The 13174-nt window shown below is 35.6% G+C and overlaps 1 protein-coding gene across 1 annotated transcript in view; it reads left to right on the forward strand.

The window, feature by feature from the left end:
• CEP350 (centrosomal protein 350) overlaps positions 1–13174 on the forward strand; it is a 132430-nt gene that overhangs the window by 103415 nt on the left and 15841 nt on the right. Inside the window, 5 exon segments of the mRNA XM_059412706.1 lie at positions 2665–2801; positions 5669–5751; positions 7164–9160; positions 10002–10409; positions 10511–10657. Of these exon segments, the coding sequence (XP_059268689.1) occupies positions 2665–2801; positions 5669–5751; positions 7164–9160; positions 10002–10409; positions 10511–10657 (2772 nt within the window).

The raw sequence follows: 13174 nt of genomic DNA on the forward strand, positions 1-13174 counted from the left end.
TTTAATGTTGTTAATAAAGTCATGGGTTAGAATTTTTCAGTATTAGTGTGGTGCCACATTTTAACCTCTTTCTAAAAAATCTGCGACAATCTAAAAACATTAAATTAAATGTTAAAATAATAAATATTATATCAATTATTAAGTAAATATTAAAATCAAGTGTTAAAGGATTTTTTTCTAAATAGACCTGTGAAAGATTGATATCCATGCCCTCTGAAGCAGAGAATCATCAGATAAGTAATTAAGGAGGGCACATGTTGCATGGAGCACTGGGTATGGTGCATGGTGCATAAACAATTTTGGAACACTGAAAAAAAAAATTACAAAAAAAAATCAGTAATTGTTATTGCCTTTTTAAAAACAACTTGTTTTTTAAGCGTGATATTTCATGCCACACAGATTATTAATGTGACTCTTTGTACTATTTAAATGGCTCCAAAACGAAAATTCTAAACTTGACTCTTCCAAGCTCTAGCAGCCTTCCCTGATTCTGCCCAGGCTAGAAACCTGGTTTTCGTAGCTTCCTTATTCTATTTTGTCCTATCCATTCGGTCACCCATTGATTCTTTTCTTTATAAATCTTCTTGCTTATCATTTTCCATCCCAACTGCCATCATGCTCTTTGGATCCTAATGACCTCTCTGCATAGCCTCTTGAATGTCCCTGTCTCGGGTTGCTTCCCTATTGCTTGCATACTTTCTGCCAGCCTCATGTTCCTAAACTGCTACATTCATCATAGGATCGATACAAACTTCTGCTCCTTACAAGAATTATTTCTCATGGCATCACCAGAGAAGACCATTCAGCTTCTACCTGAACACTTCCAGTAATAGGAAATTTCAAATTTTCAAGGCAGTTGATTTCATTGTTGGACTCTAGGTTCTCTACATGTTAGAAACCTTTTTATTAGGTTTAGCCAGTATTTCTGTCTTTTTAATGGTCCTTGTTGTTGTCACACCAAATATGTGTTCCTCCTACCTTTATTAGTTTAATCATCAGATATTTAAATGCCTATTTGTATGCCAGGAACTCAGCTAATTACTTCACACATGTTCTTCATTTATCCTCAAGCAACAATGTATGGCTTTACTGTCCCTGTCTTACAGATGAGGAAACTGAGTTTCCTCAGTTTCCCTGATACTGAGGGACACATAGCTCATAAATGGTAAAGCTAGGATTTTAATATATCTCTAATTCTAAATTTTGTATCCTCACCATTATACTGCACTATCTTCCACATAGTAAATAGGCTATTAACAGTTGTGGAGAAAATAGACAGTTACACGAATACATGATACAGAGATGGGAACACGGATTGTAATTTGCAGGTGTTTAGAAGTAGGAAAAGTGGCTAAGGTAGAATGACCATACTGGCAAGATCATGTTGGAAAGGACTGGTAAACAAAATTTAAAAATGAAGATCATGTTCAGGACCTCAGAGTCAGACTGATGAGTTTGGCCTTCCAATCAGCAGTCTTTAAGCTTGACCACACATTAGAATTAATTGAGGAGCTTTTTGAAAAATACAAATATTCAGGCTCACTCCCAGAGGTATTCATTGGTATAGGGTGGAGCCCAGGATTTAAAAGCACTAATTTAGGTAATGAGGAACCATTGAAAATTAAATGAAATATGCTTAGATTGAAAGGTGTTTCTCAAAAATGTTCATTAATGGCTGTGTCAGCCAGGAAGACCTCTAGAGAAGAGCCATAGCATCCACATCATCCACCATTTTATGAAATGGTTTACGGAGAAAAGAAATATCTGTATTTAGGTTTTAGAATTATAGGATATGATGGAGAAATACATAATAGATAGCATTTCATATAAAATCCTTTAGATTTTATTTAATCGCAGATGTAGTAAATCAACTACATTCATGTAAGTATAGCTTTCAGATCAGAATTCAGAGGAAGGTAATATGGATAGTGCAAGTTGTAAAAGTAGGGATTTTAGGCCAAGTTTTAGGGATCTGTAGCAATTGAAAAGCATCTGTAGGTTCCATTTAGTCTTAATATTTATTGACAGCCGATTTGGGGCCACACATTGAGTTGGTACTGAACGTTCAGTACAGAGAACAAATAAAGAGAATAAAGGGAACAGCTGTAGTCTCAGCTAATGATGTAAAAGTAGGAATTTTAGGCCAGAAAGTTAAGAAATATAGTAGATGAAGGGCTTCCCTTAGATTTCGTCCAAATTAGGATTATACACTAGTGATAATGGATAGGAATGGCTGGTAACATTTTTTGTAATTCTGAGCTATCCTATTCTTAACCACACCCTTCCTTCTTCCTCAGGATTTGTATTCCCAAGTATTCCTAAGGATTTGTATTCCCAAAAAGGTGCCATTTAACTCAGCATCATGGCTAAACTTCTTAAAAATAACATGGAAGTATTAGGACAGCCTTTAAAGAATAATTACCTGATCAGCTAAAGAAGTTTTTTAATGTGGCAGAACCTGAATTATTGGTTCATAGGTATTAAATTTCTGTAGAGTGGTGACTGTCATTTCCTGATTGATTTAGGACACTGGTAACCAGGAGGAAGATTTTTACAGTACATCTTCTCTATTTGAATATTTTACTGTAAAATGTACTACTTTCTAATTTAAAATAGTTTTTTAAAAATTCTGTATAGTGACTCCTCTGATTTTTCTAAACTTAGTCATATGATGAATTCATTAAGAAAACTGAAGCAGAGCTTAGCCGAGATTTGGAAACATCACCAACAGCCAAGCCTCAGATTAAAACGCTCTCCTCAGCTTCTGAAAAACCCAAGATCAAGCCCCTTCCATTACACAGGTAGAAATTTGTGATAACTTATCTATATTCTGCCCTGTTTGAGAAGTTTGTGTAAAGCATAAAGAAAGACTTTTAGTAAAACTATCTTTTAAGTAACTGTGAAATTGTAGAAGTAAAAATATTGGTTTAATGTTTTCACTGATTTATGTATGATACAGTCACAAATCAAATGTATAATAAGGTACAGATTTAAAAATATATTTTGAATTCTGAAATCTGGTGGTTGCAATGAAAATAATATCCTCCATTGTTGCTAGTAGTAGCATTGTAAGTCGATACAGACCTTTTAAAAAGCAGTTTGCCAGTGTTTCAAAAGTAAAAGACAATCTGTAAATTTTGACTCAGTGATTCCAATTCTGAATATCTAACTTGAGAAAATACGGGCTATTAGAAGTCTCTATTTGCATGAATATGTTTATCATAGCATCCTTTATCTTAATACAACACATTGGAAGCAATCTTTATGTCCAAAAATTGGTGACTAGCCCAGTAAATTATGGTTCTTTCCAGGGATAGAATATTATGCAACCAGTTAATGCAAATACAGAAGATATTAAGTAGTGACGCTCGAGTACATAAGATCGTGCATTTAAAAAGTCAGGTTGCAATATTTAAAATAAATTTTAAACAGTGACTGGGGGTAGACAGTCAGTGGGGACTGACAGAGAGAAAGGCTTGCATGAATGACCAAAAGCAGTAAGGAATTTGGCATATCATAGAAGTTGAGCATATTCAGATGTTGCTAAAGCTAGAAGAGACTGGAAAAAAAGAAACCAAACTCTAAGACCTTGAACTCACTCATTCTTAGTAATTTCTATTGCACTTTTCTGAAGAGGTGAAGATTTTGAAGGTTTTTAAAGAAAATGTTTAGGGATTTTTTTTGTCTGTTACAGAAGTAATGTAGACTCAATATCATTAATTTCACATTACCTGAGTTTGAATCCTGTTTCCAATACCAGCTAGCTCTTTAGTTTTGTCAGGCAAGTTATTTAATCTGTCTGTGCTTCGGGTTTTTTTAATAGGGATTTATATCCCTATAATAACATGACTAATTAACTTGTTATGAGAGTTAAAAGACTTAACTTAGAACAGAGCTTAGCATAAATTAACACTATGTATTAGTTACTATTATTATTATTTGTTATTATTAGAATACTGAGAGAAGCAGTAAAAAGAAGAAAAGTTTAAATTATATACCCAACTACCTGAAAATTGCAAATGTCAACAATATGTCTTATGCTTAGATTTTATTTATGTTTTTCCATTATATTATAAACTGTAAATCTTATTTTTAGATTTCTACATAATACGCTATTACATGCTTTATAGTTTTATTAACTAGGCTATTGGAGGATTTTAACAAGAGAATGATGCGGTCACACAGAGAGATCTTTCTGATTATAACTACTCTGTGAAGGAAAGATAGGAAAGAGTAAGCTTAGAAGCAAGGAGAACAGGAGTCTAAGCCAGGCCTCAAATAAAAAGTGGTTATAAGAACAGAGATAGGAGATAAATTTAGAAATATTTAAGAAGTGGGGGGCGTTTGGCTGGCTCAGAGAGTAGAGCATGCAGCTCTTCATCTCAGGTTTGCAAGTTTGAGCCCAACATTAGGGGTAGAGTTTACTTAAAAAAAAAAAAAAAAAAAAAAAAAGAAGAATTCTTAAAATTTCTTTTCTTTTCTTTTCTTTTTTTTTTTTTTTTTAAGAATTTATTTATTTATTTGACAGAGACAGATCACAAGTAGGCAGAGAGGCAGGCAGAGAGAGGAGGAAGCAGGCTCCCCGCTGAGCAGAGAGCCCGATGCGGGACTCATGACCTGAGCCGAAGGCAGTGGCTTAACCCACTGAGCCACTCAGGCGCCCCTATTCTTAAAATTTCTTAAGAAACATTTAAGAAGTAGACTTGACTAATTAAAGTGCTAGATAGTGAAGCAGGAGAAATGTAGAATGACTCCCAGGTTTTCTCTTAAGTAGTTGGTTGGGTCAAAGTTCCATTCACCTAAATGGAAAAATAAGATGTTCTTTTGTGGGAAGCTTATGATTTTGGTTTTAGAATACTAATTGTGAGGTGCCCATAGTTCACCTGAGGGAAATTATCCAGGAAAGATATCAGGGTGAGATATATGGGGATGGTCAGCTAAAGATGGTGGTTGAAACCACAAATAAAACAATATCACCCAAAGAAGATATACATTCAGAGAAAATAAGAGTGATCCAAGTACTAAACATGATAAAATAGCATTTAAATGCTTTATAAGAGACAAAAGTAGAAGGCAAATACTGTGACTTCACAAATAAAGAGAAAGCGAGAAAATGAAGAAGGTAGCTAGCTCTTCCTGTTAACTTAAAGAATAAGAGAAGACAACAGCAGGATGTGGAAGAATGAAGAATTGAGGGTCAAAATTTTGAGACTCATAGCATCCTTATAAGCTAAGGGGGAAAAATCTCCAGGTTGAAGGGCCAAAGATTATAGGAAAGAGAATGTGTATAATTGAGAAGTACCATTATTGAGACTGTGGAACTGTGTGAGATTTTAGGAAGAAAGAGATTCAAATAATCAGCTTTGAATAAGGGTGAAAGACATCCCTTTTTCTTTCTTGCAGATGGGAAGAAAGGCTAGGAATATAGATGTATTTGTAGGTGGGAAGTTTGGCAGTAAGAAAGTTCATGCTGGTGGTCTCTGTCTCACTGAAAGAAGCAGGATTATCTAGTCAGAGTGATAAGGGCCAGAAACAGGCTTAATGAAGTGACGGAGCAGGGCACCTCCTGTGAAGGAGAAATTGTTGTCTAAGACTTGACTGCTTTTTGTTACCAGTTATTATAGTATCAGCGGTACATTTATTTCTACTCATTAATTTTCTGTTTCAGATCTGAAACAGCAAAGAACTGGAAATCACTAACAGAGTCAGAACGCTCCAGAGGATCACTGGAGTCCATTGCTGAACACGTTGGTATGTAATTAGAAAAAATAATTGTGCTTTGTCTAGTAGACTAAGGATTTATCCAAGTGCCTACACAACTCTACCTCTACAGCTTTTTGATTGAAAAATAAATTTCTTAAAGATAATAATTATTGAAGTTTTAAGTTACTTTGGTATTTTAAAGTGATTTATTCATTATATATAAATTTTGTGAATAAGTCTTTATTGTCCCAAATTTGTGATAAAAAGTGGAGCATAAAGACATTAATCTAAAATGGGTAAGTGGGGCACCTGGGTGGCTCAGTGGGTTAAGCCGCTGCCTTCGGCTCAGGTCATGATCTCAGGGTCCTGGGATCGAGGCCCACATCGGGCTCTCTGCTCAGCAGGGAGCCTGCTTCCCTCTCTCTCTCTCGGCTTGCCTCTCCATCTACTTGTGATTTCTCTCTGTCAAATAAATAAATAAAATCTTAAAAAAAATAAAAAAATAAAATGAGTAAGTGTATCATTGGCAGCATTAATCAGATTTTATAACTGAGTATATATTTTTTAGCCTATACTGTTGTTCAGAGTTAAGTGGTCATATATATTTTTTTCAACTTAATCAAAAGAAAGGTAAGAATTACTGAAAATAAAGTACAATTCAATGAGAAAATAAAACTGGTGCATAAAAAAGCCTACTTACAGGCAAAGACAAAATAGAGATTTGAATTAAAAACTTTTAATTCTTAGTTTGTTAGCTCGTCACATCTTTTTTTTTTTCTTCTGCAATTTTAGCTCTTAAAATGCTATTTTTGGGGTGCCTGGGATTGAGCTCCACATTGGGCTGTGTGCTCAGCAGGGAGTCTGCTTAAGGATTGTCTCTCTCTCTGCTCCTCCCCCAACTTGAGTTTTCTCTCTCTCGCTCTCGCTCTTCTCCCCACATAAATAAATCTTTATTTAAAAATGCTGTATTTGCAGAAAGTTTTCTTTTTTCTTGTGTTTTTTTTTTTTTTTTTACATCTGAGAGCTTAGTTGAAGTCTCCAGGAAAATCCATTCTTCTCGAAGTATATATAGAAATATATTTGTCCTTCCTTCATTGTTTTTCTATATGAAATATGTATGTAATATCCATTGTACAATTCTGGTTTTGCATGACTTCAGGATGATCGTGCAAATCAGTGTCTTCATAAACTTAGAGCCATTTTTCTTCAGTTTATAAGTTAAGATTTTTAAGAAATTATTTCAGACTTTAAATTTTCAGTCATTCTAAATGTTCTGGTTATTGTTGGTACAATATGTTCTCTTAAAGGAAAAATTTACTTTTATAGTAACCAAAACAGGTGATAGTTATTAACCAGAGTTTTTTCCTCATCAAGATTTGGCTTTTATTTAGCCTTTGATTCTAGACGTTGAAAGATTATAATTAAATCATTTTGATAATGATTTTTTCTTTTCCTTTAAGATGCTGCATTGGCAGGTTCTGAGAGATTGGTATCAGAAAGGTCTTTATCTGCATATGCAAAGAGAGTGATTGAATTGGATAGACAGACAGAAGAGCATTTTCATACTTCATCTCCAATTCTTAGATCATCAAGGAGAACCAGAGCAGAATCTGGAGATTCTCTAGAAAATGTACCTTCATTATCTCTTCTCAAAGAATTGAATGTCCCTAATAGAATTCTGGATGTGTCAGATGCCCAAGAAGACTCTAGTCAAAAATCAGAAATACAAGAAGTAGACTATACAAAACTGGAGGCGAGTGTGATTGAAGATGCCTGTTCGAAACAATCCGGGAAGTCTGATGTCTTACTGAAACTAGACCTGGAACAGGGAGATTCATCAGAAATTCTTTCAAGGAAAGATGTTCCTTTAGATTCTGTAAATGTTCAGAAAGACTTAGTTAGATTAGCCATTGAAAATCTTCATAGAAAGGAGTTGAAAGAGAAAGAGTCACATCCAGATACGGATCATAGTCCGAACATCCAATCAGAAAAAGACATTCCGGAGCAAAAGAATATAAAGGAAAGGGACTTGTCTTTGTTAGAACATCTTTTTGCTCCTAAAGAAATATCATATTCTGAAGATTTTGAAGTGTCTTCTTTTAAGAAAGACATTTCAGCTGAATTGTACAAAGATGACTTCCAGGTGTCACCTTTGTTGTCACTCAGGAAAGACTCTCAGTCTTGCAGAGACAAATCACAGCCAACTGGGAACTCTACAAGTAGAGCCATTAGCTTTGGCAGTGATGATGAAATCAGTGAGTGCCTCAGTGAGAAAAGCCTTTCTGTTCATAGCAGTATCCACTCAGAGAGGCTGTTGGAACTCAAGTCCCCTACTGAGCTTATGAAAAGCAAGGAGCGCGGTGATGTAGAGCATGAGCAGGGAGTTATGGAATCCCCTTCCTTCATTTCAGTTTCTGTGGCAGATGAGTTACATAATTTCCACATTGGTGATAGGGTGTTGATTGGCAATGTTCAGCCAGGAACTCTTCGATTCAAAGGTGTGACTAGTTTTGCTAAAGGATTTTGGGCTGGAGTGGAGTTGGATAAAGCTGAAGGAAATAACAATGGAACATATGACGGCATTGTATACTTTGTGTGCAAAGAGAAACATGGTATTTTTGCTCCTCCTCAAAAAATATCTCACATTCCAGAAAACTTTGAGGACTATGTAGACATAAATGAAGATGAAGAGTCTTGCTCAGAGGGACAGTATCAGTACTGTAATCACGAACAGAAAGATAGAGTGGATTCAAAGTCTGATAGAGAAAAGGAAGCAGCTAAGTATTTTGATGAGAACTCTCTACCTAGTATGCATGATATAGAAGCCTCACTTGAAAGAAGCCTTACAATAGAAACAGACAACATTCAGGACATTTCTGGGGTACTTGAAACCCATGTTCACCAGCAGTCTTTGGTGGATTCACCGATCTGCTCAAAGGAAAACAAAGACCTTTTTTCTCCTGCCACAGAAAAGGTTTCCATTGCTGTAGAAGGTGATATTTTAGATAATAACTTCTCCGAAGAGTTCAAGAAGCAACAGCAGTTTAAAGAAAAGGAAGAGAACCTATATCCCGAGGTGTCAGAAAAGCTTTCTACTCCGCTTCTGGATCTTTTAACGAGAGAAAAGAACCAATTGGAAGCCCAGCTGAGGTCATCACAAAGTGAGGGGGAAAAGTCAAAGCAACAGCTAGAAAAAGTCAGCTTACTGACAGATAGTTTACTAACAGTCTTTGTGAAGGACACGGTCAGTCAACTACAAGAAATCAAAAAAGCTAGGAATGAGAAAATCCAGCTTAGCAATCAGGAGCTTCTTGACGATGATCAAAAGAAAGTACCACCCCAAGCCCTATCCCCAAATCTTGAGGAACAGTCATCAAGTGATCCAGCTTGCTTCTTAAGGTCTGAATTGGAAGATGAAAAAGAAGAGATTTCTTCACCAGATATATGCCCCAGACCTGTAAGTATTTTATCTAGACAGAATGTCAATTGACTTTATCTTTGTAGCACATTTTAATTCTGTAGCTACTGATAGGTTTTTTTGTGATGTGTTATTTATTAGATAAAAATCATGTACTAGTTCTTAAAGGCCTTGTTGCTGTTTTTCTGTCTGAAGTATAATTGTCCTCTGTTATGTCATGAGTGGTCACTATAGGGTTGTCACAAACACTAGCAGCTTTACGCTGGATTGGTGACCCTCAGGTGCTCTCCACAGGTTAGAGTCCCTTCCAGATTCACTGAACAGATTTATTCCATGGAGCTTCCTAGTGGTTCTCAATCCAGTTCCTTTTTTGTCTATGAATTTATTTGTCTACATAGCTACTCAGTTACCCTGTGGATATTACCAGTTGTGATGTTGATTCTGGTAAAACTGAAATATATCCACTATGACATATACTCAGACCGTCAGCTTACTTAGGTTGCCCATGGACAGTTGAACAAAAGTAATGATTTTGAGTAACTTGAGCCAGATAATCAGAAAAGGTGAGAAATTTCCTATAAGATTTCCATACCCCACAGACAAAAGAGTCCCTCAGAAACAAAATAATGATGATTCAAAAAAAAAAAAGCAATCAATAAACATTTTATAAATTTCAGTTTATCTTATGTAAGCACAATTATGGGATATAGGATATTTTTTTCTTAAAATTGTTGATTAGTAGTCACCATAATGTTTTGCTTATAGGGAAAGAATAAAATATAAATAATATATTCGGTTTATCTTTTAAAAAAAAACAAACCCAAATGAGTGATCTGAGGTCACTAAATGGTGCTCTATTTGAATGGTTCCATTTCTGTAGGAGAGTCCAGTATTTGGTGCCAGTGGGCAGGAAGAACTTGCGAAGAGACTTGCCGAACTTGAGATCAGCCGGGAGTTCCTGAGCGTGTTAGGAGATGATCAAGACTGGTTTGATGAAGACTTTGGTTTGAGCTCTTCTCACAAGATCCCCAAAAATAAGGCAGAAGAAACAATTGTACCTTTAATGGCAGAACCTAAAAGAGCTCCCCAGAAACCATGTGAAACACTATTGGCAGTCCCACATACTACAGAGGAAGTAGAAATTCTTGTACATAATGCAGCAGAAGAACTCTGGAAATGGAAAGAATTACGTCATGATCTTCATAGCATTAGCATTCCTACAAAACTGCTTGGCTGTGCCAGTAAGGGTCTAGATTTAGAAAGCACTAGTAAAAGGGTCTACAAACAGGTATGTAACGTGGAAGGATAATTTTAATTTTTAAATTTATCTCCATTGTCTGAAATTTGGATTCTTAGCCATTTTGATTTGTTTTATTTTTCTCTATCAAGGCGGTTTTTGACTTAACAAAAGAGATTTTTGAGGAAATATTTGCAGAGGATCCCAACTTAAATCAGCCTGTCTGGATGAAGCCATGTAGGATCAACTCCAGTTATTTCCGACGAGTGAAAAACCCAAATAACCTTGATGAAATCAAGGTAACCTGCCAACTAGAAAGTATCTCCTTTGTTTGACTTGCTCTTCATTTATGCAGATCTATAAATGCCATAAAAGGAGGTACCCTTTTGTGTTATTCGCCCTCTGTCCTCAAGGCCTGTCGCATAGGAGGTATTAAATAAATGTTTGTTGATTCATTGAATCCATAAGCAGTGGAGGGATGGGGGAGAGGGAATCTTGAATCCTCAGGATTTTGCAAAGCGTAATTTGAACAGTCATTTCCTATACATACATAGTTTATAATACTTAAGAAAAAATTAGGAAATAGAGAGATAACTTACTGTGATTCATTGGAGTTTTAGGTGAAGTTTTTGGCAATTTAGAGATAGGTATTCTAGGAATATACCTGAAAACTTGTCATATATCAAACATGCCAGCCCTAGACAGATGTTAACCTTTTCATCTTTGATTTTGGAGGTTTCAAATTAGTAATGTGGCTTTGAAATATGTGGGATAGTAATATGATATATAAAATATAGTATTTGTTTCTAAGAAGTCCCTGAAAAGATTAAGCCCTGAAGTTACAGTGACTCCCAACAAGACTTTAGAGTCACATTGGTAGAAATCTCTGCCTGTTCACATGTTTCTTTAATATATCAAAGGTTATATTTCCAGTTCAGTGCCTCTCAAATGGTAATGTGAATATGACTCATCTGGAGATTTTGTTAAAATGGGGATTCTTACTCAGCAGGTCTGGAGTAGGACACAAGATTCTATGTTTTTAACAGGCTCCTGAGTGATGCGAATTCTGTTGACCCTAGAACCACTCTGAGTAGCAAGGCTCTGGAGTTGTGTTTTCCAGACTTTATTTGATCACGGGAAGCTCATTTTCCCTATAGCTAGCATACCTCTAACTATAGTTGATCCTTGAACATCATCGGTGGTTAGGGATTCCAACCCCCTACTCAACTGAAAATCTTTAGCTACCAGAATAGCCTACCAGAAAGCTTACCAATAACATAATTAACACATATTTTGTATATATATAATATACTGTATTCTTAAAGTAAGCTGGGGAAAAGAAATGTTACTAAGAAAATCTTAAGGAAGAGAAAATACATTTATGGTACTGTTAATGTACTCAGTGAAAAAAATCCATGTATACATGGACCCACACAGTTCAAACCCATGTTGTTCAGGGGTTCCCTGTACTCATCTTACTGCTGGATTTTCTTAGTCATTGAGAAGTGTATGTGGTCTATTAAAATACAGTAGAGGCGCCTGGGTGGCTCAGTGGGTTAAAGCCTCTGCCTTCGGCTCAGGTCATAATCCCAGGGTCCTGGGATCGAGCCCCGCATCAGGCTCTCTGCTCAGCAGGAAGCCTGCTTCTCCCCCTCCTCTCTCTCTGCCTGCCTGTCTGCCTACTTGTGATCTCTGTCTGTCAAATAAATAAAAATATTTTTTAAAAAATACAGTAAAGAACATACACAATATTCTAATATATAATGTGGAAGCATTGCCTAAGCAGTTGAGTCTTTTTTTTATTCAAATATAATTAACATATAACATCATGTTATACAGCTGTACAACGTAGTGATTTGATATTTGTATCTGTTATGAAAAGGTCACCATAACAAGTCTAGCTAACATCTATCATCACATATTGTTTCAAATTTTTTTGTGTGATAAAAAATTTTAAGATCTGCTGTTGCTGCAACTTATAAATATACAATACAGTATTAACTATAGAGAGCTTTTAAAAATATTTTGTACACACAGAACATCAACAGATGTTTATGAGATACAACGTATGCTTACATCAAAGTTTGACAAGCTATGGCCCACAGATCAAATGCAGCCTCCCACCTGTTTCGATAAATGACGTTTCATTGGACCACAGCCACACCCAGTTGTTTCAATATTGTCTATGGCTGCCTTCCTGCTAGAACAGCAGGGTTGAGTAGTTGTGACAGGGACTACATGGCTCACAAAGCCTAAAATTTTTATAGTCTGGCCCTTTACTGAAGTTTGCTGACCCTAGCTTAAATTGAAATAAGTAGTACCCCCCCAAAAAAAGTTTTCAAAGATTAATTTGATTCATTAAAAAAAAAAAAAAAGACTTTAAAATTATTTTCAACTTTGAGAAATAGAGTATCAGAACCTCCTGGGGAGCTTTTTCAAAATGCTGGTGTACTGCATTCTTTCAGCCCTCCAAAGTTGCTACATCCTTGAGAGAGAGGGGACACATTGGTTCGAGAATCTTCTCAAATGATTCTGAATCATAAATATATCTTATTCCCCATTAGGAACATTGTTTTTTAACAGAACAACCATAAAAAGTAGTAAAAACCCAAATTATTTTGTTAATAACAGAGAACAAATAAGTTGAAATAAGATACAAAATATATATATCAACAGTCATCAGAATGCATATATCTTTATAACACACAATGATGCTACCCACCAATTTCAATATTGAAATGGCATTTTGTAAAGTTTTTTTAAGGGTGATAGTTTAAATATTGATACTAAAATTATCATGCTTTTTATACTGAAGT

The sequence above is a fragment of the Mustela nigripes genome, chromosome 10 (genome assembly GCF_022355385.1).
Source record: "Mustela nigripes isolate SB6536 chromosome 10, MUSNIG.SB6536, whole genome shotgun sequence".
NCBI classification, from domain to species: domain Eukaryota; kingdom Metazoa; phylum Chordata; class Mammalia; order Carnivora; family Mustelidae; genus Mustela; species Mustela nigripes.